Source organism: Calypte anna, chromosome 27, assembly GCF_003957555.1.
Source record: "Calypte anna isolate BGI_N300 chromosome 27, bCalAnn1_v1.p, whole genome shotgun sequence".
Taxonomy (NCBI): Eukaryota; Metazoa; Chordata; class Aves; order Apodiformes; family Trochilidae; genus Calypte; species Calypte anna.
In genome coordinates, this window is record NC_044272.1 from 2,640,954 (window position 1) to 2,667,753 (window position 26,800).

The window sequence follows — 26,800 nt, forward strand, 5'->3', positions numbered from 1 at the left end:
GCTCCTTTCACCCAGTCACACCACTCTCCCATTTGGACATGCAAACCATCAGACACAACTGCTTAATTTTTGCCATTTTCTGCCTCTGAAGGTAGAGAGATCCTCACTTGATGAGGTTCTGGAAGGCATAGCCATCTGTCCACTGCTCGGTGAAAGATGCCCCATGCCGCACGGTGGTGAAGTGTCCTAACCTCAATCGATCCTGCATGCTCTTATCTCTGCATGCCATCTTCTCCTGTTTTGACTGAAAACAAAAACAAAGCACCAGTTAAAACAAACCACCTCAATCAAGTGTCTTAACACAGCTCTGCTGTGGTTTAAATCACTCCCAATTCTTCCCACTTCCCATCCTTTCAGTGCTGCTTCCTCCGAAAAGAATTAGCCCAAAAGAATTGATCCCATTATTCCTGCTGCTTCACACTGGGCTGAGAGGCATCTGTTTGACTGCCTCATTGCTGACATTTCAACCTCACCTTTGCTAACTTGTTACTACTCAGGCAGTTCACCTATTCTGTCATCAGTTGCAATCAGTCTAGCAGTAGGATTATCCCTTTGTACCAGTAGCTTCACCCCGTGTGTGGCTCCTTCACTGGAGAGTGATGAATTGAAGGATGAAAATGCACTTTAAATCACTGTTAAAACCAAGAGACAGCAATCAGCTGGCTCACTCCTAGACTTGCACCACTCCTAGAAGTGACACAACCTCAATTAGGTCACCTAAGAACTTTTGGTGCTGTCTGGCATGGTGTTTCTGGTTAAGTGAGAGGAAATTTCCAAGGCCTGAGCTGAGAGGAGCAAAGCTTCAGTCAGTCAGGTTGAAGCTTTAGATTCTATTTGAACACCAGGTCTGTGAAACACCTGGCCAAGAGTTACAAATCCTCCCATTCAGCCAAGAACAATCAGCTCTCTAACAAAATCACCTCAAACAGACTGCATGTACCTGGCCAGCACCCTGGCAGCTTTGCCCATCCAGTGCCCACAAACAAAAGATGTAATTAGCCAGCAGGTGAAAGAGCAATCAAAGCCTCTCATTGTTTGACCATCACGATATCTGGAAATCTTTTCAACACTGAAGCAGGTTGGATGCTGGCAAACAGCAGCCTGGCACTTTCCCCAGTGTCTTTAATGTCTTGTTTTGAGTGTTACACAAAGCAATCATCTCCAGCTTTGTCATCTGAAAGAAGGAAAGGTTTAAATCACCTGCCCACGTCACAGAGTCTATCTGGCAATTTCCCTGCACAATAGGATACTTCTCTTCCAGTGCCAGGGCTGGAAAATGTTGCTTTTTAGGGTCTCTGAGTTTGCAAATCAAGTAATGCCTGCTCACCATTTCACTCAAGTAAAGGAGATGACTCTTTGAGACTGTGAAAAGGAACCAACCCAAAACATTCAGAACCATTTCAGGCTCAGCATTGCATTCCTACTTGCAGAGAAGTAATTCAAGGCCAAATTCCAGTTGTCTTTTATCAAAAGAGCCACAAAACCAGCTTTTCACTGCTTGAAAGAAGGCAGAGAAGTTTTCAAGGAGGTGAGGGGTGACTGCAGAGATGTGGAATGGCCCCTGCTCACCTTTTCTATAAGAAGTTTCTTGCTCATGGTTACACATCTATTCAACCTCTCCTTGTACTTTTCCAGCATCTTTTGTTGTTCATCAATCTGCCTTCTCAAATCACAGTTGGCCTAAAAGTAAAAGAAAAAAAAAAACACCTTTGACTTTAAATCACTCAGAGCCAAACTAAGCAGCACCTAGGAAGAAGTTTTTCCAGCTAGCTCCAGGCATGGGATTAAAGAAAAGCAAACCAGCAGGGTAAGAAAAGAAACCTGGGTCCTCATATCAAAACATCCAAGTCAGGCTTCTCAATTTTTAACCCCCTCAAATCTTACTACCCCTCAAGCACAGGGAAGTGCTGTCACCCTGCTTTACATATCAGGAACTCAAGTACAAAGAGATTAATGAGAAGCATAAAGAAACTGGAGATTTTAAACCACTGAAGACTTTGCCACAGCTACCAAGCCTCAAAATAGCTTTGTCATCCCTGGACTTTCTTCCCTCTTTAGCCACAATGCTGGCAGAGGGAAAAGGATGGAGTAATTAACTCCCTTTGTACATTCAATTAAATTCTTGTTTGAGTTACTATCCATCAGCTCTGCTAACAGTCTGTGCACAGCTCCCTGTACCAGCTGCTCTTTTTAACATCACCACAGCATGCAGCCAGATTTTATGTGCTGCCATTTTCATTGATAAAAAATTCAGTTTACCATCCCCTCTCCCAACCAAGAGTCTGGCTTCAGATTCAACAGCCAAGGGTAAAAAAAATAGAAAAAGATTAGAGAACAACAAAAGAAACCCAATACAGAAGTGTTTCCTGCTTCATGGATGGTTTTCCTACAAATCTGCATGTGCTTCTATGTTTCTAAGAGCTTGTCTCAGCTCTTTTAGCTCCTCAGATCAGGCACAGCCTTCCTTCTTCTCCTTTAAATATATTTTGTAATCTTTTCCAGCACTTCAGAAGAGATGCTGCTCCAGCTGATGAAAGTTAAAGCAATTAGAACTTCTCCATTAAAATCAGTTCCTGGATTTAAAGGTATTTCTCTTTTACTGGATGGTTTAAGAGAAGCTTTATTCTGTAGCTTTGACCAAAGGATGTTCTCCTCACCTCTACACATGTCACTGACTCTCTGGAGCATTTCAGAACACACCCTTGCAGCCTACTGAGAGGCTGTGGACATGTTACTAACCAAAAAGCAGAGTCAACTCCTCAAGTATTTAGAGGAGGGGAACAATTCTGAAGAGAAACATGTGACTTCAGCTAGAAATGCACAAAATCATGCAACAAATCAAAAAAAAAACCAACACTGAGGACACAAACAGCAACTCTCAGCTCCACAGCCACTGCCTGTGGAATCAAGCAGGCCCCAACAGAGATCTCCAAGCCAGGCAATTATTGTGCAGGGAAGGGATGACTGGATTTGGTTTGTTTTGCCAGTGCTGGGTTTTACAAATGGTACACAAAATCCTGGCTGGTACATGCACTTTAGGTGTCTTTAAATAGCAGCTTTTAGAAGAGTTGTCCCACTTAAAATACTTACTCTTAATAAGTCATCTATCCTCCCCTCCTTCTTCTCCAAGTCAGAGTTCTTACTGTTTTCTAGTGCAGATATTTTTTCCATTGTGAGGTCAGACTGGAGGGAAAAAAAAAAAATCACCATAAACCACATTTCAGAACAATTTAAGGTGGGATTTCAGATAGCCAGAATCTAACATCACATTGATCTTCTCTTCTCTAACCAGTTAGGTCTAAAAACTGGTCCCCTGCATCCTAACAGTGTGGGGAAGAACATTTTTCTTTTTCCATTCTGCACTTTTTTAGTGCATGGTGAGCTCCTCCCACATAGGAGGTTCAGTCAGTTGACACAAAGCTGCTCTGGAGAACAACCTGGTAACACTTCATAGGCTACAACATCCTCCATGTCCTGCAAATTTCAGTTTTAGAGTTAATTCTGCCCACTCCTTGGGGGTCTCTGACATTCCCTGTCTTTTCCTGCAGTGCAAGCAGCTTGCAGGGGAAAAAAGGTTGAGAAAAAAGCCACCAGATCTCCACCCCCCTCAGCTGGAATATCAAATTTATGAGATTTCCTGGGCACAGCCAGCCATCTGCTAGGCAAAAGACAGTACCTGTGGGTTTTAAGGTTGAAATAGAGGTCTTAATTTTAAAATATAACAAACTGACAGCAGGAACATGAGGCACAAGACTTTGTTTCTGACAAACTGATGTATTAGTGCTCACCAGAGACAGGTGCTTTATAGTTCTTAAGCAAAACCTATTTGGGAAGTTTTATGGAGTGCAGCACAGCTAAAATACCTTCACCACTGAAGTGAGAGTTATACTCAGAACCAGAAGAAAAAGGACATTTTCTTATTGCTAGAGAACACAGCATATTTCAGACTTAATATTCTGATTAATAGCTGGGGAAGAACAGGGAAAGAAGTCACTATGGACCTGAAACAACCTGGAATCAACCCAAAGGACTCTGGCACACACAGATTCCACATTTATGGCCAGCAAGCAACAGTCCTGGTTCTGGGGAGACTTACCTGGGGATTTCTTATTTAATTGTTCTCCACATTTCAGGAGAAATGTCTGCCACACCTGGCAGACTGTTGCTTCTCTACATAGGCCCAGTGTGGGAAGGATGAAAAAGAACATCTGCCAGCACAGCAAACCAAGCAAGATGAGCCTGAACCCCAAAAGATGAAGAGGAGGCCTGGGCAGCTCACCCCACTTCTGTCTTAACTTTTTTTCTACTTCCTGACAGCTTGCAGGAAGCACAAGGGACAGAAGTTGTTGTGTGGCTGTGGAGAATGGAGGCTGCACTCCCCAGCAGGAAGTTTCTTTAGTAAGGAACTGTTCTTACACTCAGACATCCTTGGGCTGGGTCATGGGAAGTCCTGTTTCAGGATTCTTCCCTGAGACTTCATCCCAACTCACCTTGCCTCAGAACACTGGCTGAAAATGCTAAGAAAAGGCTGCTCATGCTGAGTTGCTTTTGGCACTGGCAGAAGTGAATCAAACTGGAAGTCACTGAAGAGGTGTTTTGGGGTTTTTTAACCCTACCACCATCAAAGGGAAAGCCAAGAATGTCTATGTGTCATAATTGTGCAGTAAAACACCTTCCTGGATTCTGTCTAGAACTCTGAAGCTGAGAACTGATAGAAAGCACTCAGATAATGTGTCAACCTCTTCAAGAAAGATGAAGCCAGTGGGCATGCTAAGATGATAAAAAAACCATCTTGCTCCCTCCAGGAGGGGCCACTCTTTTAAGCACTGGTGTGGGACAGCAAAGATTGAAAGCTCAGGAGTTATCTACAGTAAGTTCTTGAGTTCTGGCATCATCCTCACCCAAGAATTCTCCTTGCAGAAACAAGAAACAGATCTTCCCAGACTGTTTTAGCAATAGAGACCACAAATGTGACCCTGGTGACACAAGAGAGCTCAGAGACTTCAGCTATTTAAGTATCCCCAGAGGTACAAGTGCTGTTCTTCATGCATAATGAACTTGTACCACCTGCTGGGGAAATGGAGAATCAATTTCCCCCAGCAATAAAATCATCTCAGGCACAGGCTGATGTGACAAAATGATTGACACAAACCTGATTGTTTAAAAATCACTCCAGGGAAGGGTCAGTCACAGAGAAATCAGAGATGAAAATCAAAAAACAGATGAAAAGCATGCTTGGAGAAGAAATAAGCAAGGTGCACTGCAGATAAAGCTGAATATCCTTATAACCAACAGAGGAAGATGACACAGCTAAAAGTAAATCTTGCCTTGAAGCCAGAAGAAGAATCTTAGCAAGTTAAAAGGCTCAAAAGAGGACTGCAACACAGTCAAAAGAGCTACTCCCCTTCTTGAGTCCAGGTCAGTGAAGTTGCTGAGAAATAGTGTCAGGATTCCACTTCATTTGGAAAGGACAAACTGTGCCCTGGGTGCACTCTGCAGAGGCCAAAGAACTCCCAGCCAGACTGTGGATATTTGTGGGGACACCCCCCCAACTCAGAGCTTGAACAGAAGCTCTCACACCTATCACTCGGTTTGCTTTCATGTCTTCACTTACAAAGAGAGGAAGAAACACTGAGGATACACCAGAACTAAACCACAGTGAAGGTGTTCTCCTCCTGAGCACATTTATACACAGCTGAAGAGCTGCCCATGGTATTGACCCAGAAAAACCTCAGTAAGAGATCAGGCAAACTGCAACAGATTAGCAGCAACTGAAAGGCATCCTTTAGAGGGTAAGGAACAAAGTTCAGAGTGATTTGCTTCAATCAGGAGTTCCAGACTGGCTCTTTCCCCTGGAAACCACATCAAGTACAAGCAGCATCCTCTGGTGTGAAGCCGCAGCAAGCTTCAACCTCATCCCCAAGAGCTGTAGCATCTAGTGAGCTATACCTGTGACTGTTTGTGCTGGATGGAAATCTGTTTTTGGGAAGTGCAGGAATGCTCAGTGTTCCCTGATCCAGTAGAAGATGGGCTGCCTTGCTGGGCCTGCAAAAGAAAGTTAGTGTATGGTTATATGCACCTCAGCATGATCACTGCTGTCCATGCAGATATAATTCTCTTTACATGGGAGGTGCAGCCTGGCCTGGGTACCATGCTTTCATTTTAAGGTTTAAGAATGCTCTAGAGATTTAGTTCATTAAAACAAGAGTCAGTTTCTTTCAAGAAGTCTTGTCCAACCTGCTAAAAGACAAAGCTTTTAAAAGCTTCATATAATTCATGTCAGCTGAGATTAAGCGAGGCCAAAACAAATATTCTCAGAGCAAGACTATACTTCAATCTTTTGCCCCTATTAGATTGGTCTCTCAGATGCTATTATTTTCATCTACAGAAGATTTTGAGTCGTTAACTCAAAACTCAAATCATTTTATTAACCAAACAAGCAAAGCTTGGGACCTAGCACTCTTCACAAGGAAGACAAAACTTACCAGAAGGTGCCGGACTTGGTCCTCAATAAACCAGGCTGCACTTAACCACTGTCTTGGAGCAGAAAAGCTTCAAATCCCCCTAAAATCCCTTCAACTAGAAACATCCCTTGGGATTCAAAGCTTTTCAGGGCTGCTCACCGAGACAAAAGTAAAACAGAGGCCACCTCCCCTCTGTGCCAACTGCTCACTCTCCAGCCGCTGTTTCGCCAGCATCACCGACATCAGGGTTGGCAGAGCAGAGTGTTCCTCCTGGGGTTCCTTTGCTGTGCTGCCCTCTACCCCGTACAGAGGCTGCTCCACTCGCCTCTGGAACACAGGCAAAAAAAATAATATATATATATATATACAATCAACTTTTTCTTAAAAGAAAAAAAAAACACCAAAACCAAAAACCCAACAACAATTTCTCCGACTCTGCCAAAAGTGTTGTCAGCGAAGCAGCAGCTCAGGAGTGGGCAGGCAGCATGGTGAGGGGCTGATAATTCTTAACAAGGCTCTTGAAATGATTGTTCCAATGGGAGACAGCAAAAAGGGGATGAAGTTAATTAAAAAAAATAGAAAAGCAACAAACGAATCCAGGAGACCGAAGTCTTTGGCAGGTAACGCACGCCCGGCCTTTGGGAGGTGGCTTAGAGGCAGGGGGAAAAAACAGGTGGAAGAGGCAAAAATCTTGGTGTGTTGTGACTTCTGTCAATGCTTTCAAAATTATTTTCAAAATTATGCTACTTGATGGGGTTTTTAGGACTCATTTTGAACCAGCCAGTGTCACAATCCATCCATTCTTCTGGTGAAGTAAACCGAGTCAGAACTTATAAACGTCACCAACTTCACCATCCCTGGGACCTCAGTAACCTCACTGCTGTCCTTACAGTTGGGCCCATTTCCTGCAAGATAAGCAAAGTGCTAATGCTAATTCCAAAATCTTCAGGAGATGCCTTGCAGTTCTGAAAGGCCACCCCCTTTCTCCTGCAGTAAGGTCATTTTTCCAAGTGCAGTGCAGGAACTGGGTTGGTTAAGAACAAGAATTATCTGAGCCACGTTGATTACAGCACTCAGAATCCCACTGCCCTCACTGGAAAAGCCAGGCCAGGCATCTGCCACATAAAACCACTCAGGTCAGGCTTCAGTTTTTCTTAAAAACCTAAACTGTAACCTGCAGCCTATTTTCTGGCTAACTTAACAAATGTCAAGAGTGTCCTTTCCTCCCCCAAAGAATGCCTGCAGATGACAGTGACCTTGCCAGAGTCTGAGGATCTGCAGATGGTTCTTCTGATCAAAGGAGAAGCAATTCAAAGCAGTCAAGAGATTTGAAGACAAGAAGTTAAGATCCCAAAGCCATTACAATCCCTCTGCAAGTTTTGATTGCAGAAAATTTCCAGGACAGTGTAGATTAACTCACATGTTTGGAGGAGGTTTGTCTCCTAGGGAAAAACATTTTCACACTCTCTTGCCATACCATACTGACATCCATGAGGGTAAGACACTCAATCAGCTCCAATTTTCACTCATCCCTCCATCTTTTGGGGCTTAGATCAAGCCACTTCAGCTTGTAAGAGGTCAGATTTCACAAATGCACATAATAGTTTGATGTGAGTAAGTGAATATTACAGGTTAAGGTGCAAGAGGAAAGAAAAGAAGAGAACCTGTGTGAAGGAGAGAGACAAAGTGACCTGGTTCAAACTAAATGTAACTCAGCAGTCTTCACCTCATGAGAAATGCTCTGTTCTAACCTTTACCTACTCAAAAGTGAAGAAAACAACTAAAAAAAGAATTAACTTGACCCATTATAAACACTTGCAGCTGTTGGAATAAAGAACTGTCCCTAATGCATCACACATCTGCAGCATTCTGTGATGACATTCCTTTCATAAACATCTCTTTTAAGAGGTGTATTAGTGAATTAACAGGACAGGAGGAAGGGCTCTTCAATTAAATCAGATATCTTTTAATTTTTGTAAATATCAAAAAAAGCCTTGAAGTGTATCTGACATTTTCCCTTAAAAGTAGCATCAAAAGCTTAGAAACCCCAGCTACAGATATTGAATTCTGAGCAGCACATTTGGGGTTGGGATTTAGTTCAGTACACATTCATGACTGTGCAAAGGTCTCTGCAGAATAATGTAATCAGTAAAGACTTTGCATTTGGGTTTCAGAATTCTAACCTTCCCCACAATGCTCCAGACTTCTCTGACATTCAACAAATGCTGAAGATTTGTAAAGAGGGGCCCAGGCAATGTTCAAAAACTACAGATCAGACACCAGAGCCTTTGAATATTGCTTTGCTAGTTGAAAGAAATCTCTTTTAGCTGTGCTAAAATGGCCTAAAAATACTGGTTATTTCTTCACATTCAGATCTTGGAGAAATGCTATGACAGCAAAATGGAATTATGTAACAAAACAAAAAAAAAGCAACAGATGTGCATGTACCCATATTTCTTTGCAAGCTTTTGCTAATGCTCCTTATAAAGCACATGCTCATAAAAAGGCCTTCTCAATCTAATTATGGTTTTCAGTATCCCCAAAGGCTCCAATCAGGATTGGAATATCATTTGTGTGGTGCTACCCAAGCAGCCAGCACGCTCCCAACTTGCTGCAGAAATTCCTGAGCTACAACAGAACACGAGATAATTAATGTCAATTCCACCTATTAACAACACTGATCTACCTGTAACCACACAGCATGCTAAAAACAATGTCTTGCATGCTTTCAACTCTTGCTATTTGTACCAGTTACAACTGGGCTAATCACTGGGACAGTCTGGAGACATCTGGCTTGGCTGCCCACACCCCCGTTTCTGATTTTTCCAAGGCAGAAGCGCAAGAGAGAATCAACCAAATCATTCAACCCAGAGATACCCACCCACTTCTTTCCTCTTCAGAACCTTTTTACTGCCTGTCTGGAAGCACAGCCCCCAAGTTCATTAAAGCCATGCCCCCAGGGAAAACACTCACCGGCAAGGGGTTGGACAAGGAATGCTGAGGGGAGGACCTGGCGACAGGCGGCACGCTTCTACCCGGACTGGTTCCTGGGCCACTTCCCCCAGCAAACTGGCCAAAAGAAAGAGAGTTGACCATCAGTAATGTCACAGAGAAATGATATTTCAGCAAAATTAAGCTTTCCAGGCTCTAGGGACTCGTTTAAACAAAGTGAAGAGGAAAATTTGGAAGATTTCATGTTATCAAAAAGAAAAAAAATCGCAGCGAAAGGGAAGTGCTCCAGGCAAACATCCAGGTGTGCACTGACTGCAGGTTTCATTTTAACATGAAGATATAAACCTGCACACCTGGAGACAGATCAGCCCCTTCCTGGAGAGAATGAGGAAGCCTATTCTTGATGGGATGTGTTCAGCTGTGTGCCACAGAAGTGGTCAGAACTGTACAACCTCCCCCGAGGCACCTGTGCTAAGCTCTTTACAGAGAGGTGAGGAGCTGGTCCAGTTGGTCCAGAAATTCACACATTTGTGCACCCCATTTCCAAAAAAGCCTTTAACTTCCTAATCAGATCAGCAGGGCTTTGAAGACAGGTTCATTTCTAACACTGCATCTCTATCACAAAACATTTGCAGGCTGACAGCCTCATCTGAGATCCAGGTTGCAATGGAAATCAACCCCCAGTGAGCACTGCTGTGGCTGCTCCTTTAAAAATCTCCTTTCTCAAGGGTTCAAGAAATGTTAATTTAAAAAAAAACACCACAACAAAACTTGCAAAAATCTCATGTCCTCTCCCTGAACAGATTTGAGCAGGTTAACATCATCAATCAAGGACTCCCAGCTATTATTTAACTTGATGGCCCAAGGAACAGAAGTCCCATCAGAGTTTTACCTACAGATTTTGCATAATGTGAGCAGATTTCTCAACCAATGGCAAGTTGCTTACCTCAAAATAATCACTAATTTTATGTCCTCTAGGAGTGCCTTTTCCTAAAAAAAAAAAGGAAAACAAAAGGGAAAAATTAAAAGTTGGTCTTTTAAAGTTCACAAGTTAGGACACCACACTGAAAAACCACCCCTCTCTTTCTGCTCTCCCTGGAGGAGGGTTCTACACCTATCACAACAGCTTCTGCACAACAACACAGTGCCCCAGGCTCACAGCTCTTGTGCTGTTGTTGGGAGGGTTTCCAGTTGACAATTCAATTAACTCTCCATTCCAAACATGTCAAATCCAATCAAACAGCATTTGCTCAAGTGCTCAGAAAACACCAAGGCACTGAATGGTGCTTGGGTTCTCCAAAATTTCCTTCAAGATAAGGACAGAGGTCAAAGGGCACTTTTACTCCTCTGCCTTCAGGTAAATGAGTGCATATTAGATCTCTCACAAGCATTCCTTTAGGAGTTAAGGCAGATAATTAGTGGTGGCTTAATACAAGCTCATTAATACAAGCCCTTTTCTCTTATTAGAATATTATCAGAGTGATTCTGTCCACACCATCCTTGTTACTTGTTGAAGAATGAAACAGAAATCTGCCCCAATGCCCCCTGTCCATCTGAGCTTGAACACACTGGGTTTTTTCTTTCTCAGCATTTTGAGACAGCCCTGCCTGCTTTAGACTTGAGCACAGTTTGTTCTCTGATTTGTTATGGTGACAACTGAGTCTTAACAAGGCAGGCATCCATCTCAAAAAGCAAGGAAGAGAGCACACAGCCTGTATTTTGAAGCCTGGCTGCTGCATATGCAGTGCTGCAGGACCAAAACACCATTTCAGAGAAGCCAGATGAAGCCTTTGGGCAGTCTGTCCCATCAAAATGCAATAGTTTTGTGTGAAAAGAAGCTAAAGACAAATATTTCCCTGCCAGTGAGGATAACAAGACTCCCAGAAGAGAACTACAGCATCATGGAGTAGTTTATAACAAGATGCCTGACACACCCTGGAGAAGAGCCATTAGTTTCCTAGGACACTGACTGTGCAAAACCTGCAGAAACGAAGAGAAATCCTGCAGCAGGGTCAGGATGAATTTACCTTGACTGGTCTCATATGCTTCTGCTTTCCTCTTTCTATTCCGCTGGTCATTCTGTTTTTTCTCAGGAGTCTGTTAAACAATACTTCAAAATTAACATTTCTGCAGTTATTCCAAGATTTTAAAGAAAAATGCCAAGAAAAAGAAAAAGAAAAAAAAAAGACAATAATCTGCTCCGTATCCCCAGCAGCCATTTCACTTTTCTGCTGCATCTTTCTGGTACTTAAAAGAAACAACTGCTCCCAAATAGCTGCTGCTTTCTGATAAATGCACTGTCAAAAGGAGAGAACAAAGTGAGCAATGAGGTGAATTTTTTTTTTTCCTATTCCAGCTGCAGCAAGCCAGCTTCTACTGCTCAATTACCTCGTGGGGTTAGCAGAATAAGTTCAGACACTTTAAAAAAAACTTGCAGAAAGTGATCCCAGGACTGGTGCAAGAGGAGTAATGGTGAGATATTTTAGTACAGACACCTAAATTTGCACTCTGGTGGCTACTAACAGCACTCTGGTGGCTACTAATAGTCTCCCAGGACAAATGATCTTGCCTGCAGCTAATGCTTCTTCCCCAAGTCCTTTGCAGATGGCAACAAGAACTGTCCAGTGGTGCCCAGCTGCAACCTCACACAAAACAAGGCAGAGCTGCCCAAGCCAGGAGAAAACTGCCACAGCTGCAGCAATTTCCCTGGATTTTGGGTTGCTCCTGTCACCAGGGTCACTTCTGTGGCCAAACCTGCTGAAAACATTAAGGAGCACTGCATTAAAAGCAGCTGGAAAGGAAGACACCTTGTCATTTCCATCACTGTCAGTTGAAAACCATCCCTTATCCCAAAAGGTCCCAACTAATATTCAATCTATACACTTCACAGTCACTGCAGCCACCACTAAACTGTAGCCTGGGGGCAGGAAAAAAAACCCCACAGAGTGCAAATCACAGCTCTGGGGGAGGGAAAGCCATGGCCAGAAAGTTTGTGGTAAACCTAAGTTTCATGCTCTTTGGAAACCAAAGTCCAAAGTACTCTGTTTAAAAAAGATCTCTGCCAAAAGACTTGCAGACAGGAAGCAGAGAAATCAATCTGCCTCCTTGAAGAGGATAAAAAAAGGATAAAAAAAGAGAAAGCTGACACCACCAGAAGCTAAACCTGGGATGCTGGATATCTCCAGTCCCATCTTACCAGCTGGGAAGTCAGTGACATGTTACTGGTAAGAAGATGGAGGGGATGTTAAGACAATGGCTAATGTGTCTGCAAGTAATTTTTAGAATGAGGGGACTGAAAACTCCCTTAACTATTTATAGACTTGCTGCACCAGCTCCTGGGTGTGTAAAAAGTCAGTGCTGTAGCCTCCTCACTGCCTGGTGAAGAACAACTCATGACCAGCGTTGGTGTGACTGTAACACCATGGGCTCCATTACAGCCTCCCTGGAGCTGTGAGCATATTAATGAGATTCTGGGGAAGTTGTTTTGCCATTCCAGTCCTTACATAATAAAAAAAAAATTACACACAGCATTATCTGTTAGAGAGAGAAAGAGCAAGGAATGGTAGATTGGATTATGTCAGCGTGGTCCATCTAAATCGCTCCACAGAAGTTCATTAAAAAATTAACTTGGTTTTTCACTGTTTAATTAAGAAAAAAACCCAACAAGTTGGGTTTTCACTGTTAACTATACTTACATGTATGAAGTTTAAGATATTGGACTCTCAAAACTTAGCTTCAGACACATCAGTAAGTGATATAATGGAGGGAAACATCAACCGAAACTTACCTGCTGCCCATGTGAAAAGCTCTTTAAATGCAGAAGAACATCCCTTTAAATCTGAGATTTTGCTTTCTTAATGGGGAATTTTAAAGTAAAAATAGAATTCTGCAATTAATTTTGCTGCTTTAGCAAGTGCTTGGAAACAGTTAGTCCTAAAGCAGTGAGATTAAACAAGGACAAAGCATCAATTTTCACCTCCCCACACTTGCACAGAATGATTCATAAAAATGCTCCACTTTGTACAGAGTTCTGCAAACCCACATAGGTGATAGGTAAGGAAAACTTCTCCATTAATACTCCCTGCCTCTTTATTTGACCAAAACCATATCCAAAACCAGCAAACAAACCACAATGCAGCTGAAAACAATTTCACAAGCTGAGGTTTACAAATTCTGGGGTTTCAGAGCTGGGTAAAATCTGCCTGCTACTGAGAGAAGTGTTTCTCAGCACTCTAAGATCCAGACTAAATACTTCCACTAGTCCCTTTCACACCCTTTCCCTCACTCTGACACAACTCCTGTGTTTTCAGTTGAATCATATCCACCTTAAACCCAATTATGAGGAGGATTTGTGCTTGCTTACCTCCAATTCCTTATCACTCAGGGAACCCACGCTGCACAAGCTCTGGTTGGAAGACTCACTATTTAATGGACCCTAGTGAAAAACAAGCAAAGATTGTTAGAAACAACTTCCAGGGCAGATCCATCCTATCAAACATTGCATCTCTGGCCTAACTACCCTGTTCTAAAAATCCCATGAAGGCAGCAGCAACATGGGTCAAGTACCCAGGCACATGATGGGGCACTAAAAAAACTTCCAGAGTGGCTTTGGAACAAGAATGGAGCCAGATGGAGAGTTTGTTCTCATGGAGTGATCCAACCTTTGCAGGGATATTTCTGAATTATTTCATAGCCCATTTAATCCCATCCACAAAACAGCCAAAGCAAGATTCCTAAAACTGGTTTGAGAACCCAAACTTTTTGTTCAGGAGCAGTAGTTCCAAGCTCAGCTCTTCAGGTGAGCATCTGCTTGACCTGGGCTAAGAATTCAGAGGCATTTTCCACCTGGAAATACAGCTATTCCTGTCCCATGATGCTGGCAGTCCCACTGATTATTTTTTTTTTCTTTAAATACATCATTTTTCTGCCTCTTTTAACACTAAGAAGTGAACAAGAGAAAACTGTGGTCACAGCAGTACAACTGGCACCCATTTTTCCCACTAGGATTTTACAGATCCACAGCTGAGCAGCCAACAGAGAAGTTGTTCCTAGCAGGATAAAACCCAAATCCAAGAAGCTGGAAGAGATTTAATCCAAATAATAAGCAGGTACTCCAAGAGCCTACATCTGCATGGGTACACATCTGCATTTTTAGGTACCCAAGAATTTTGGAAGTGATTTTTCTCCAAGCTGTATCCATACTGGTTGTTATAAGGAAAGGGAATCATGCCAAGTCAGTGTTTTAGCTTGGTGCTCTGACACAAAAATAACCTCCCACAGATCTGACTTAAAAAAATCAAGACAAATTTGACAAAGGAATAAAACCAAGATTCACAATTGCCAGCCAGCCAGGCAGAAAGGGACCTGGGAGTCTGCATCGACAAGAAACTGAACATGAGCCAGCAGTGTGCCCAGGTGGCCAAGAAGGCCAATGGCATCCTGGCCTGTATCAGAAACAGCGTCACCAGCAGGTCCAGGGAGGTGATTCTGCCCCTGTACTCAGCACTGGTGAGGCCACACCTTGAGTCCTGTGTCCAGTTCTGGGCCCCTCAGTTTAAGAAGGATGTAGAGGTCCTGGAACAGGTCCAAAGGAGGGCAACCAGGCTGGTGAAGGGACTCGAGCACAGGCCCTATGAGGAGAGGCTGAGAGAGCTGGGGCTGTTCAGCCTGAAGAAGAGGAGGCTCAGGGGAGACCTCATTGCTGCCTACAACTCCCTGAAAGGAGGCTGTAGCGAGGTGGGAACTGGACTCTTTTCACAGACGACCTTCAACAAGACAAGAGGACACAGTCTTAAGTTGTGCCAGGGGAGGTTTAGGTTAGATATTAGAAAGAATTCCTTCACGGAGAGGGTGATCAGGCTATGGAATGGACTGCCCGGTGAGGTGGGAGATTCTCCGTCCCTGGAGACATTTAAAAAAAGACTGGATGTGGCACTCAGTGCCATGGTCTAGCAACTGCTCCAGTGGGTCAAGGCTTGGACTTGATGATCTCTGAGGTCCCTTCCAACCCGGCTAATTCTATGATTCTATGATTCTATAATTACTGATGGAATGTATTACCAGCTAAAGCCACCTCTCCATTAATAACTTGTGAGCAGTTTTTCCTCCAAAATTCATTCCATTTTAGCTTTTTTGGTTTTGCAGTAACCACTTCCCACCAATTTCCTCAAGGAAAAGCCACTTTTTCTTATATACCTGAGTGGAAGATTTATGGGAGGGGTGGGGAAGAAGCTTTAACACCTCAGAGAAATGCTACCAGGGATTCTTTGAGTGTAGCACTTCTCCCCTGCCCATTTCTAAGACCAAAACCACCACTAAACTAAAACTGTGACACAACCTACCTATTACTCCCCCCAGTTTCCATGTAAGCATCCCCATAAAGTCAAAATTCTCTTTACCTTCTGCATTACCCTCTGAAACTACCAGATTTCTTCCCTCTAAAAGGACCTGCTTAGTTACTTCAACAAACCAAACCAACTACAACACTTGAACACCTCAAGAAACTACACATTGAGTAGTTTGGAAAGCAAATTACTTGATGACAACTTGCAGATGAGGTGCCCCTCATTAATTCTGCACACAAACAGCTCCAGACCAGCAAGATATTTTCTCTCCACTCTTCAGGAATACACCAAGTGAAAAGAGAGTTGTTTTCTAAATAAAAACTCCCCACCACCCAGGGTGATGGCTCACACATCATAGAGATCCAACTCCTTGGCCAAGTTGACTTAAAAAAAAAAAGATGCAGCAGCTTACAGCAAGTGGCAGCAGAAAGTTAACCTCTTCACCCATGTCAAAAGCTTGTTTACAAACTGCACAAATGCTGTGCTCTCAAATCCTTTGCTTCCTCACATGAACTCAACCCCCAGCCAGCAGGTTCAAGGCATCAACCTTCTGTGAAAGCTTCAGTAGGTGCAGGAGGATGGTAAAAAACATGAGCATGTGCTGCTCTCAGATGGGCAGGCTGGGGTTGTGACATGAAGAAGAGGAGAGGGAAAGTTGTTTTCACATTTGTTTCAATCTCACTCCTTCCATTTTACACATGGAGAGCAAGTGACAGGAGCAGCTGCTCCCAAAATGCCACATTTGAGCTTTTCAGGAACAGTGGGGTGGGAAGGTTCCAGCCAGGACCTGTATACCAGGGTAACCTGCAGAAATTAACTGATGAGGTCATCTGGAACTAAAAATGATCCTGAGATTTTTTTCTGAAAGGAATTTTATCCTCTCCAGCACAAGAAAAAAAAATCCCCTAAATTTGCATCTCAATGTCAAGTTCTGGAATGGAAGCAGCTGGAAGAAAGGGCTCATAAAATCCACAGTTTTTCCTCTTCCCAGTATCACAACACCTCTACCCACCAATCCATGTGGGAATTTTATTTGGAATCCAACCCATTTTTTGCATCAATGTAAGATCAGTTCTTAACACAGATTCTTGAAGAGCAAAACCACCTCTTTTCCCTTTACTTAAAAGCTTCCTCTAGAAGCTACACTGACAAAATTGTAAAATTGAACTCAATGCAGCAGGAGAAAGGTGAAAAGGAACCAACTTCTGAGTGATGGAACCAGAAAAGAAGAGCTTGCCAGATGTCTGAAAGTCTCACACCAGTTCCTGTGCACTGAGGTTGGGAATAAATGCAGAATTCCTTCTTTGTAGCCAAGTTTTGACCCATTTCCACTTCATGAGCTTTCCTCTCCCTTGATGATCTTCTAGAGGGCTTTTCACTGACACTTCTGACAGTAAAGGATTAAGCCTTTCTTCCAGGCAAGGAGCTGAAGCATCTTGTTGATGGCAGAGTTGGCAAAAGTCTTGTTTTGAGGTATTCTGACTACAGAAACACAACTGGGCTGGGAGAACGTGCTGTACTCCAGGCAACAAAGCTGCAGGGATGTTTCAGGAACATGGTGAGTCCTCAGCTACACCTCTTCTGACATAGTTAGGGGAGAGAAATCAACAGCAAGTTTTCCTGATGATCCAGCCAGATATCCTGTTTCACATAGAACCTCCTGTTATCAACTGCTTATAGCACCAGGTTGAGACAATGGATTTAAGAAACCACCCACACCTCAGCATCTCCCCCTCAACCAACAGCCAGTGTGTGAGGGTATAAAAAAACCCAACAAAACCTTCAAATTTCTGCTTTATCATTCCTTACTGTTTCTATTTAACTCACCCACTGGATAAATGGTAATTTAGCAAACCATTCTAAGTGGTCATGACACAAAAGGAATTAAAGGCACAAACCTGAATTTTGGAGGGGAAAAAAATACCCCAAACTAAGCAACATCAGAGTATTGCTGGGGAAGTAGAAGCAGGGAATAATAAACATGCAATAATTAACACAGGAAGGACTTATAAATTTTGTTTCTGAAGAAGGCATCTGGCTGTTCTAGCCCTGACTACTTTGGGGATGCCACTTCCAGCCCACTCACCCACTGTACCCTGTCAAGAGACTCAGTGCTGGGGCTCAGCAAAAATTCAAACTACGTGGGTCATCTGAAAGCAGCTCCCAAGTTTCCAGAGTGTTTACCCAAATGACAAGCACAGGAACAGCACACACTTCCTCCTCCACAAGGAATTTCATTTGGAGATAAGCTGGCATGCTCTTTTCCCTTGTGATTCACCTCTCAACTGCTGCTTTTAAGTCCATGACCTACCTATGCACAACAAAACCTCCAGGCTGAGAAGTGGATGCGGAAGGAGCAGACGTTTTCAAGACTCCTACTCAAAAGGCAAGGACTGAAAAATCTGTCCACTCACACAAGCTGGTTTTAGTCATTTCTCCCTCTGCAAGAGCTCTGGAAAGGCCACAAAGAAGGCACAATGGCTGAATTTTCAATAGGAACAACTTAGCCTTGGATCTTCCTTCTCCAAGCCTGACTCAGCCCTCACCTCTCTCCTCTTCAAGCCCATCCACTGCCCCACGACTTCTGCAGCTCCTCAGCCTCTCCAAGCTCCCCAAAATCAGCCCTCAAGGCTTGTTCACAACTTTGGGCAGCCTCCATTTTCTTCACTCCAGCTCCTGGTATCAAAAGACAGCTCTAGGAATTCAAGCTGCCTAACCAGAGCCTCCAATGGGGCCTTCCAGCAACATGCAGTGCAAAATTCTTCTCTTGCTAAGTCCAAGGCAGAGCCATGCTTCATTACCTTGAGACAAGGGAACTTGAGCTCTTCTGAATTCTGTAGCAAATCAAGAGATTTCAAAGAGGAAAAAAGTCAATCTTAATTCCACTAAAAGTGCTGACTCCACACAGGTTTACACCCAAGTGAAAAGGTTGAATGGTTTTCCAGTTACTCTGGTCCAGCACTATAGTCTAAGACAGGTTTAATTAACATGCTCTCATTAAGCATCAACTAAGTATGAGAATTACAGCCTGCTTCTTAATTGGGCTTTTAGGAAAGCTCCCTATTTCAGCTAACAATGAAATCCCCCCAATCACTTAGTCTTTTAGCCATGAGAAGTTCATCTACTGTCAGATGTATCCCCACTACATCAGATGGATAAGCAGATCTGCACCAGGATTTCCTTGCCTTGCATTAGGAGTTCTCTCAAGTTGAAAAAGGATTTTTCCTGACACCAAAACTGGCCAGAAGGGTCATGCAATTCACCTGAGGGCAGGGGAAGGTAGAGAAACTAAGCTCTGACAACTCAGGCTCTGGCAGCCACACAACACATTTGAAATAAAATTCCATTGCACACAGAAACACCCAAACCAATCTGGTATCAAGTACTGACACATCCTGTGAGAGCTGCTAAATCCAACTGTGAGTTTCTAAACTCTTAACTAGCTCTTCTGGTGGTTAGTTACCTGGTTACCTGGTAGGGCCCACTGCTCTGCAGCACCATTTCCCTTCAATCAAGACATGCTTCTTCTCAAATAAATATTCAACTTGCTAACTGCTAAAGAAATGCTGCCATGTAGACCACCAAACTGCTAGTTACTGAGCTGGTTAAGATGATAAAATGACAGAGAAATGGTAAAAACCAAAATAATGCAAGTAAAAACTGTTCTTTTTTTAGGAGGAATTCTCTTTTTGGAGGCAGATGCTCTGCAGTTTAAGTGCCACTCTTTGGGTTGTTTTCATTCCTGCCTTTACAGTATCTCAAAGAGGGAGGAAAGGGAGCACTGGCTCCCACCAAGACTTTTCAATTCTAGCACAGTCATCTCCAAGATTCCCACCCCACAGAAGTGAGGGTTACTCTTAGAAATCCTTCAGCCTGTTAATTCAGCTCTAATCAAGTGGCACACACAACTTTTAAGATCTTTTAAAGAGGAGATGTGTGCTGCTGTTCATGATCCACCCTGGTTAAGCCTGTGGAGAACCACATGCAAACAGAGATTCAACCCCAATCACCCACTCTCTGCTCCAGGAAAAGGCTGTTGGAAATTCCAGAAATCCTTTGGAGTTAACCCATCTGATATCTTAAAGGCAGCACCCAGGCAGGGGGAAGGGAGGCAGAACAGAGCAAATTAAACTATGTTATCTACAGAGACAAACTGCATTTTGAAGATGCTTCCACTTCCCTAGTAAGCAAATAAAAACAGGAGCCAAAAAAGCAGGAATTCTGGTAGGTGTCAGGTAGTGATGTGTTAATGCAAGGACTTGCTTTGCAAATTTGGGGGAAAATGGCACTTTACCATATGGCAGGAATAGACATCTAAAGCATCACTGGCTTTTTGAAGCTATTTAGTGACCTGGCTGAACCACAGGAGTAGAAACAGTTGCCTAGAAACATTCCTTGCTCATAGATTTGATTCCAGGAATTAACTCCAAGCTTCTAGAGAATTATTTTCTCCAGCAACTAAGTGAGATAATTCAGCACAGACTTGCAACAGAATTTTGAGGCATCTGGGACTGCAAATGAGCTCGGTCATTGGGTTGTGCCTTCAGCTACCACAGGAGGTGACAGCACACAGCTGTTTCCAAAACAGTTTAGGATTTCTGTCCTCTACTACTGTTACTGGAAAGCTCTTCCAGAATCTCATGACTCTGATGGCTACAAGCTTTTTTTTCTGGTTTCAAGCCTAAACATTTATTCTAGCTCAGCTTATCAGTCTTTCTTCATTTTTAGAAACACAATGTAATTGTTCTTCACTGGTGGGCTCTGAAGCTGCAGCTGTATTAAGGATGTAAAGGACTACATTACAAAGCTCCCAAATATACCCTCTATTTCTAAACATTAAAAAAAAAAACAACCCTAACCAACCACCCTGAGCTATGCAGCCAGTCAGAAGAAAGCAGGAAGCTCAGTTACAACTGCCTGCTGCCTTCCCCCCAATGGCAGAGCCTCTCAGCTGACATTTCTTCCTTTTAGGCAATAAAACAACCCCAGAATCCCTTCTATCCCAGGAGGATGTGCCAGTCCCAGTCCCACTAGATGGCACCACCCTACCCTACAGAGCTTTCCTTCCCCCTTGGGATTGGAGAGAGCTAAAAAACCAAAAAAAATCTCAGAAGTTTGAAGCAAGACATCCCAGCTTTCCCCAATAGAATTCCCTTGAAGACAAGGACCTACCAATGCCAGGGCGGAGCATGACGGACGGAGGCTTGGGGGGGTAGGGAGGGAATTTGAAGCACCAACCTGGGAGGGAATGTAGTAGCTGAGGTTAATATTGCACCCAAGATTTGCTGCAACATAGCAGAGTCATGCTACTTCATATCAATGGTTGGCTGAGCTGCTGGAAATTAGCAAGGGAATCACTAGAGGGATCTATGGTTGGAAATGCACTGCCCAGCTTACTGGGGATCATGAAGTAAAACCCTGTGCTGCACAAAAAAGGGGGGAAAATTAAAGTTGGGAGCAGGGCTTTGCTCAAAACCTCCAAGAAATGAGGCTATTCTGCTTGGTTATGCTTTAGAAAGAAAAATGAGTTGTCAATATTCACCTGACAGAGAAAGGGCTTCTCCTTTCTGCTACAAACCTGTTCAAAACAGAATTAAGTTCCAGTACCATTTAAAATTTATGCCTCTAAAAGAAAAAGTTCTTAACATTCTTGGTGAGCAGTGAGTGTGCTGGCACAGTTTTAAAGCAACAGTTGTGTCTACACTTCTAAGTCTCAGCTAGGCCAGAAAGTTGGTTTACTTTATCTCTACAGCTAAAGATGTTCAAGTGACATTCATGGGGGAAAGAGGGAAGAAAGAGATGAAGAGGTCCATGAAAAGTTGTAATGCTGCATAAAACAAGTCTTTCATGATTGTAAATACATTGTGTGGCATAAGCTTATGGTAGTAAAAGTCTGCAGATTAAAAAAAAAAAAGTCTTGGAAGTGGGGGAAAAGATCAAAAAAAGCCTCACTGACTTCAGTAACAGAAACTGCTACTCCCTGGCAACAACTCCTCTTCCTCACTACTACTTAGAGCTGAGGATTTTACTTGTGCTCCCTTCCAAGACTGAACCTTGAGTCCTGATTGAAGTACAGAGCAGAAAGGAAAGCATGAACTCCAACAAAACCCTTTTTCAAGTTCTGCTTGGCTTTGAATTCTTCTAAGAAACAGAGCAGCTACAAAGTTTCTCCCCTAAATAATTCCAAGAGTTTTCTGAAAATCCCAGCCAGCAACGCTAGGTTGGTTTACCACCTCCCCTGGTGTTGCCCAAAACTCAGGATCTTCCTCAAAAGGAAACTCCTTATCACTGACTCAGTTGCAGATGAGTTCTGCCATCATTTCATTGCTAGGTGACTCAATTAGCATCAATTAACACCATCAGCAGCATCTGGAGAACTAAGAGTTTAATGCCAGGGGATCAAGCAGCCACACAATGTTGTTATTCTCAAGAAAGGCAACTACTGAACAGTTCTTAAGTTGGACATGAGGACAAAGATGGGATCACAGGTACAGGAGAGCTTCCCTGCTATTAAAAAACTACTTTTTGGGGGTGTCCATGCAACAATTTGAGCACCCTGCACCCTCAAGCTCTTGATTTGGGGGGTCAGATGTTGTATAAAAACACAGAAACCTGGAAACTGCATCTACCAAGTGGCCAAATTCAGTTCTCAAATGCAGATCTGGAGAAAGGAAGAGACAGAGGAGATTTTCCCTTGCAAAGCCAAAGCTGTCAGGGGTTTTTTGGGCAACAATTTGAGCACCCTGCACCCTCAAGCTCTTGATTTGGGGGGTTAGATGTTGTATAAAAACACAGAAACTTGGAAACTGCATCTACCAAGTGGCCAAATTCAGTTCTCAAATGCAGATTTGGAGAAAGGAAGAGACAGAGAAGATTTTCCCTTGCAAAGCCAAAGCTGTCAGGGGTAATTTGGGCAACAATTTGAGCACCCTGCACCCTCAAGCTCTTGATTTGGGGGGTCAGATGTTGTATAAAAACACAGAAACTTGGAAACTGCATCTACCAAGTGGCCAAATTCAGTTCTCAAATGCAGATTTGGAGAAAGGAAGAGACAGAGGAGATTTTCCCTTGCAAAGCCAAAGCTGTCAGGGGTTTTTTGGGCAACAATTTGAGCACCCTGCACCCTCAAGCTCATGATTGGGGGGTTAGATGTTGTATCAAAACACAGAAAATGTGAAACTCTATCAACCAAGTGGCCAAATTCAGTTCTCAAATGCAGATTTGGAGAAAGAAAGAGACAGAGGAGATTTTCCCTTGCAAAGCCAAAGCTGTCAGGGGTTTTTTGGGGGGTGTAGAGAAGCTGCCTGAAGATGGAGCATCTCCTAAAGTCTTAATTAGATCCCCCCAAAACTTCTGCATGGCAAAACATCTGCTCATAGAGATCCCATTTTCATTCCTCTTCACCACAAAGGAGCAGCCAAGACACAACTATCAACACAAAACATTCTGCTCAGCCAAGCAAAATTATCTAGGTAAATTTAAATAAAAAAACCAACCCAAAAGGGGCAGCAGAGGATGGCTAAGGAGTCATGCCAGTTATCAAAGGGATTCCTACTCACCTTAGCAACCCCAACTCCAGTGAACCTGGCCTCCAGGAGTTCCTGCCTTCTTGGGTCCAGGCTATGCAATTCTTCCATCATTTCTGCTGCTAAAGGAGAAGAAAACTCAGGTTATGCAAGGCAAGGAGAGAGATTTAATATTCCATGCCACTGAGAAGCCTCCAAAGGGCCTGCTCTGCAGCACAACCATGTAGAAAGCTTTTTTTTCCAAGAAAAATGCAGGATTACCATGAAGGAATGCCATGACTTAACTCCCATCTTCCTGTATTTAAAAACCATAACCCTGCTGGAGAGTTTCCTCTGTGGTATCATCCATGTCAAGGGCTCTAAACCCAAGAACCCAATGATGTCCCATTCTCCCACTGGATGCTTTTATTAAAAAAAAAAAAAAAAAGGAAAACATGGGACCAGAGTGTTCTGACTAAAAGCTTCAGAGCTTTTCATCAGTGCTGCATGACCAGGAGGAAAAAAAAAACCAAAGAAAAGCAGCATTTTTTTTACCCTGTAATCTTTGGCAAATCCTGGAAATTCTGGATGTCCCCTACCTCCAAATTTCACTGAGTGTTGGAGGTTTCAAGTAAGAAAATGAAGCTTGTTTAAACCTTTTACTCTACAGAGGAAAGCATCAGATACTTCTAGTGGAAGAGAAATAACTGAGGTTCTGGATGCACCTCTTGGCAACTCAAGGTGTTGCTGTTATCTGAAGGATTAAAAAAAAAACCCCAACCAGTTGTGTCTCCCAGGTTAAAAAATCAGGAAATCAACATTTTGAATACTGAGCTGAAAGGAAAAAAAAAAAAAAAAAGGACAAATTTCAATGTTCATTATAACTGTGAATCACATCTTCCCAACTGCACCAATTCCAGAAATGTCTGTTCCAGTTTCATTTTCTGGACTAAGGCAGGGAAAAAAAAAAAAAAAAAGAGACTGAAGATAAAGATTTGCTGTATAAAGAGCATATGCAATGAGGAAAGTTCTTGAAGGGCAGCAAGTGCCCTCTAGAAGAGGCAGTATACAATTGTTCCTTTTATTAACTGTCCATTTTGTCCCTGCTGTTTCCTCCCAATGCTGCAGCTCTGAGTTACAGGGGGCAAAGTGAATCCATCCAGGGGCATTTCCAAGTGCTCTCCCAAATCAGGAAAACGGCCTCAGACACTAATGGGATACCAAATGTGGTTATTATTAAAAAAAAAAAGCAAAGAAAACAACCTTTCTACTATGAAAACCTCCAACAAAGCTCTCAGCTTAGTTTGCAAACCAGGAAATCTGTGCAGGGAGGAAAATGACAGACAAGGCAGGAAGGCAAAAGGTGTTCAAACACTCCCAGGTCTCTCCTTCACTGGGGGAGACGTGGAGACCATCCAGGAGGGAATCACATCCCTAGGCCGGGAGGAAGAGCCAGGAAAGGGATTGCCACAACTTCCCGAGCCTTCCCACCCCCAGGGACTGCCCAGGACCCCCCTTTCCCCATCCCTCCCAGCTGGGGATGGCATTGCCTCCCTGACTCCTTTGCTGGGGGGATTTTTTCCTTTCTTTAGGGAGGGTTATTTTTAGGGGGGGATTTCAGGTTTTTCTTTCTCCCCACGCGGTAACAAACCCCCGGGTGTACGAGCAGCTTTACCACCGCCTCGGCCTCCTCCTCCTCAGCACCACCTCAACTCCCAGCCCGGGGATTCACAGGCCGTGCCCACACCCCCCCAACCCCCTTCCTTCCCCTACTCCCCCCCTCCCCCGAACCGGACCGAACCTCCCTTCTTACCCCGGTAAGAACGGGCCCGGGCCTAACGCTGCCAACCCGCGGGGCCTGCGCTTCGCCCTGCCCCGCCGAGCTCAGCACCCGAGGCCCAGGCCTCAGCTCCGGCCGCCCCGGGCCATAGGCCTCGGGCCCTTCCGCCCTGACCCCCCCCCTCAGCCCCGGCCCCGCCGCAACCCAACCCCGGGGAAAGCCTCGGAACCACCTCCGCCCCTCCCCGGGGTCTCCGCTCGCTTTCCCCCCACCCTCCGCCACGGCCCCGCCGCCCTCAAAGCGGCCTCGGGCCCGGCACCGGGGGAGGGAGGAGGAGGAGGAGGAGGAGGAAAGGAGGAGGAGGAGGAAGGAAGGAAGGGGGTGATGGTGCTGGGGGTGATGGGGTCTCCGTGCTTCCCCCTCCATCCCCCCCATCCCGGGCGGTCTCACCTGGTGCTGCTGCTCCTGCCGCCGCCCCGCCGTTCCTCTCCCCTCCTGCCCGGGCCCAGCGCTCCCCGGGCACCGCTCGGATCCCGCCGCCGCCGGGGGCAGGAGGAGGAGGAGGAGGAGGAAGGAGGGAGGGAGGGAACCTGCTGCGGCGGCGGCAGCACGGGCGGGAGGGGGGGAGGCCAGGGGCGGCTCCGCGGCCTCTCGTAAACCGAGCGCCGCCGCCGCCGCTGCGGGCACCCGGGGCTCCAGGCGGGAGAGAAGGGCGGAGGGGAAAGGAGGGGGGAGGTTGGGAGGGGGGGCGGTGGCAGTGGAGGGGGGGAAAGTGGGGGCTCGCCCCTCGCCGACTCCGAGGCGGGGAAGGAGACACTTGGGGGGGGTCGAGGGAGGGGGTGGGTGGGTTTGGGAGGGATGGGGGAGTAGGGAGAGAAGCGAGTGAGAAGGGACGGGTAGGCCGCGGATCCCCGGCCTCGCGTAAGAAACCTGTCCCGGCCGGGGTGCGCGGAGGCCGGCGGTAACCGCAAGGCCTCGCGGCAGGACAAAAGGCCCGAGGGTGGAAGGTTGGGCGGGCGGAGGTGGCCCGGGCAGGTAGGGAAGAGAGAATGGAGGCCGGGGTTTGGGGTTATGGAGGGGGGGGGGGAGGAGGAGGGGAACCCCTCCGGTTCTCGGGGGTGCGGGCAGGTGGCGGGGCCGCTGGGGCCCCTGCTCGCCCCCTCCCTCCCCGCGGCGCTGGGCCCGGCCCGGCCCGGATCGATTGGTGCACACACAGTGGTGAAACCCCGCCGAGTCTCGCGAGATTTGCACGGCGGCCGAGAGGGCGGGGCTGGGGGGGGGGCTGGAGGGGGGGTGGGGGGCAGGGTCAGAGTGAGGGGGGGGGCAGAGGGGCGGGCCTGGGGAGGGGGGTCTGAGGGGGTCTGGGGGGTCTGGGGTCAGGATGCCCCGGGGGGGGCTGGAGGGGGCAGGGGGGTTGGGGGGTGCGAAGTCGGGGGGGTCTTGGGGGGTCTGGGGTCAGGATGCTCCGGGGGGGGTGCATAGTCCTGGGGGGACAGGCGGGGGTCGGGGGGGGTCTAGGGGGAAGAGGGTGAGGGTGGGTATGGGGTCAGGATGCCCCGTGGGAGTCAGTGGGTCTGGGGGGGTCAGGAGGGGGTCTGGGGGTCAGAGGGTGAGGGGGGGTAGGAGGTCAGGATGCCCCGGAGGGGGGGGAGGGGGGGCAGGAGCAGTCTGGGGAGGGGGCGTTTGGGGGGGTCTGGGGTCAGGATGCTCCGGAGGGGGTCGGGGGGGGGGACAGGGGGGTTGGGGGGGTGCAAA

The 26,800-nt window shown here is 45.4% G+C and overlaps 1 protein-coding gene across 8 annotated transcripts in view; it reads right to left on the reverse strand.

Annotated features, from left to right (window-relative positions):
* TLK2 (tousled like kinase 2) overlaps positions 1 to 26,113 on the reverse strand; it is a 47,198-nt gene extending 21,085 nt beyond the window's left edge. The window contains exons 1-13 of one of the 8 annotated variants that reach the window (XM_030465850.1): positions 25,496 to 26,113; positions 23,320 to 23,405; positions 20,933 to 20,998; positions 18,562 to 18,594; positions 13,780 to 13,851; positions 11,444 to 11,513; positions 10,363 to 10,406; positions 9,438 to 9,533; positions 6,624 to 6,791; positions 5,950 to 6,045; positions 3,091 to 3,183; positions 1,570 to 1,680; positions 108 to 244 (exon numbers count right to left, since the gene is read on the reverse strand). In XM_030465850.1, coding sequence (XP_030321710.1) covers positions 108 to 244; positions 1,570 to 1,680; positions 3,091 to 3,183; positions 5,950 to 6,045; positions 6,624 to 6,791; positions 9,438 to 9,533; positions 10,363 to 10,406; positions 11,444 to 11,513; positions 13,780 to 13,851; positions 18,562 to 18,594; positions 20,933 to 20,998; positions 23,320 to 23,400 — 1,067 coding nt within the window. In that variant the 5' untranslated portion in view covers positions 23,401 to 23,405; positions 25,496 to 26,113. Of the gene's footprint in view, positions 1 to 107; positions 245 to 1,569; positions 1,681 to 3,090; positions 3,184 to 5,949; positions 6,046 to 6,623; positions 6,792 to 9,437; positions 9,534 to 10,362; positions 10,407 to 11,443; positions 11,514 to 13,779; positions 13,852 to 18,561; positions 18,595 to 20,932; positions 20,999 to 23,319; positions 23,409 to 25,078; positions 25,124 to 25,495 lie in introns of those variants that run through there. The other 7 variants (XM_030465849.1, XM_030465851.1, XM_030465852.1 and 4 more) reach the window with 7 other exon arrangements.
* Between the last annotated feature and the right edge of the window lie 687 nt (positions 26,114 to 26,800).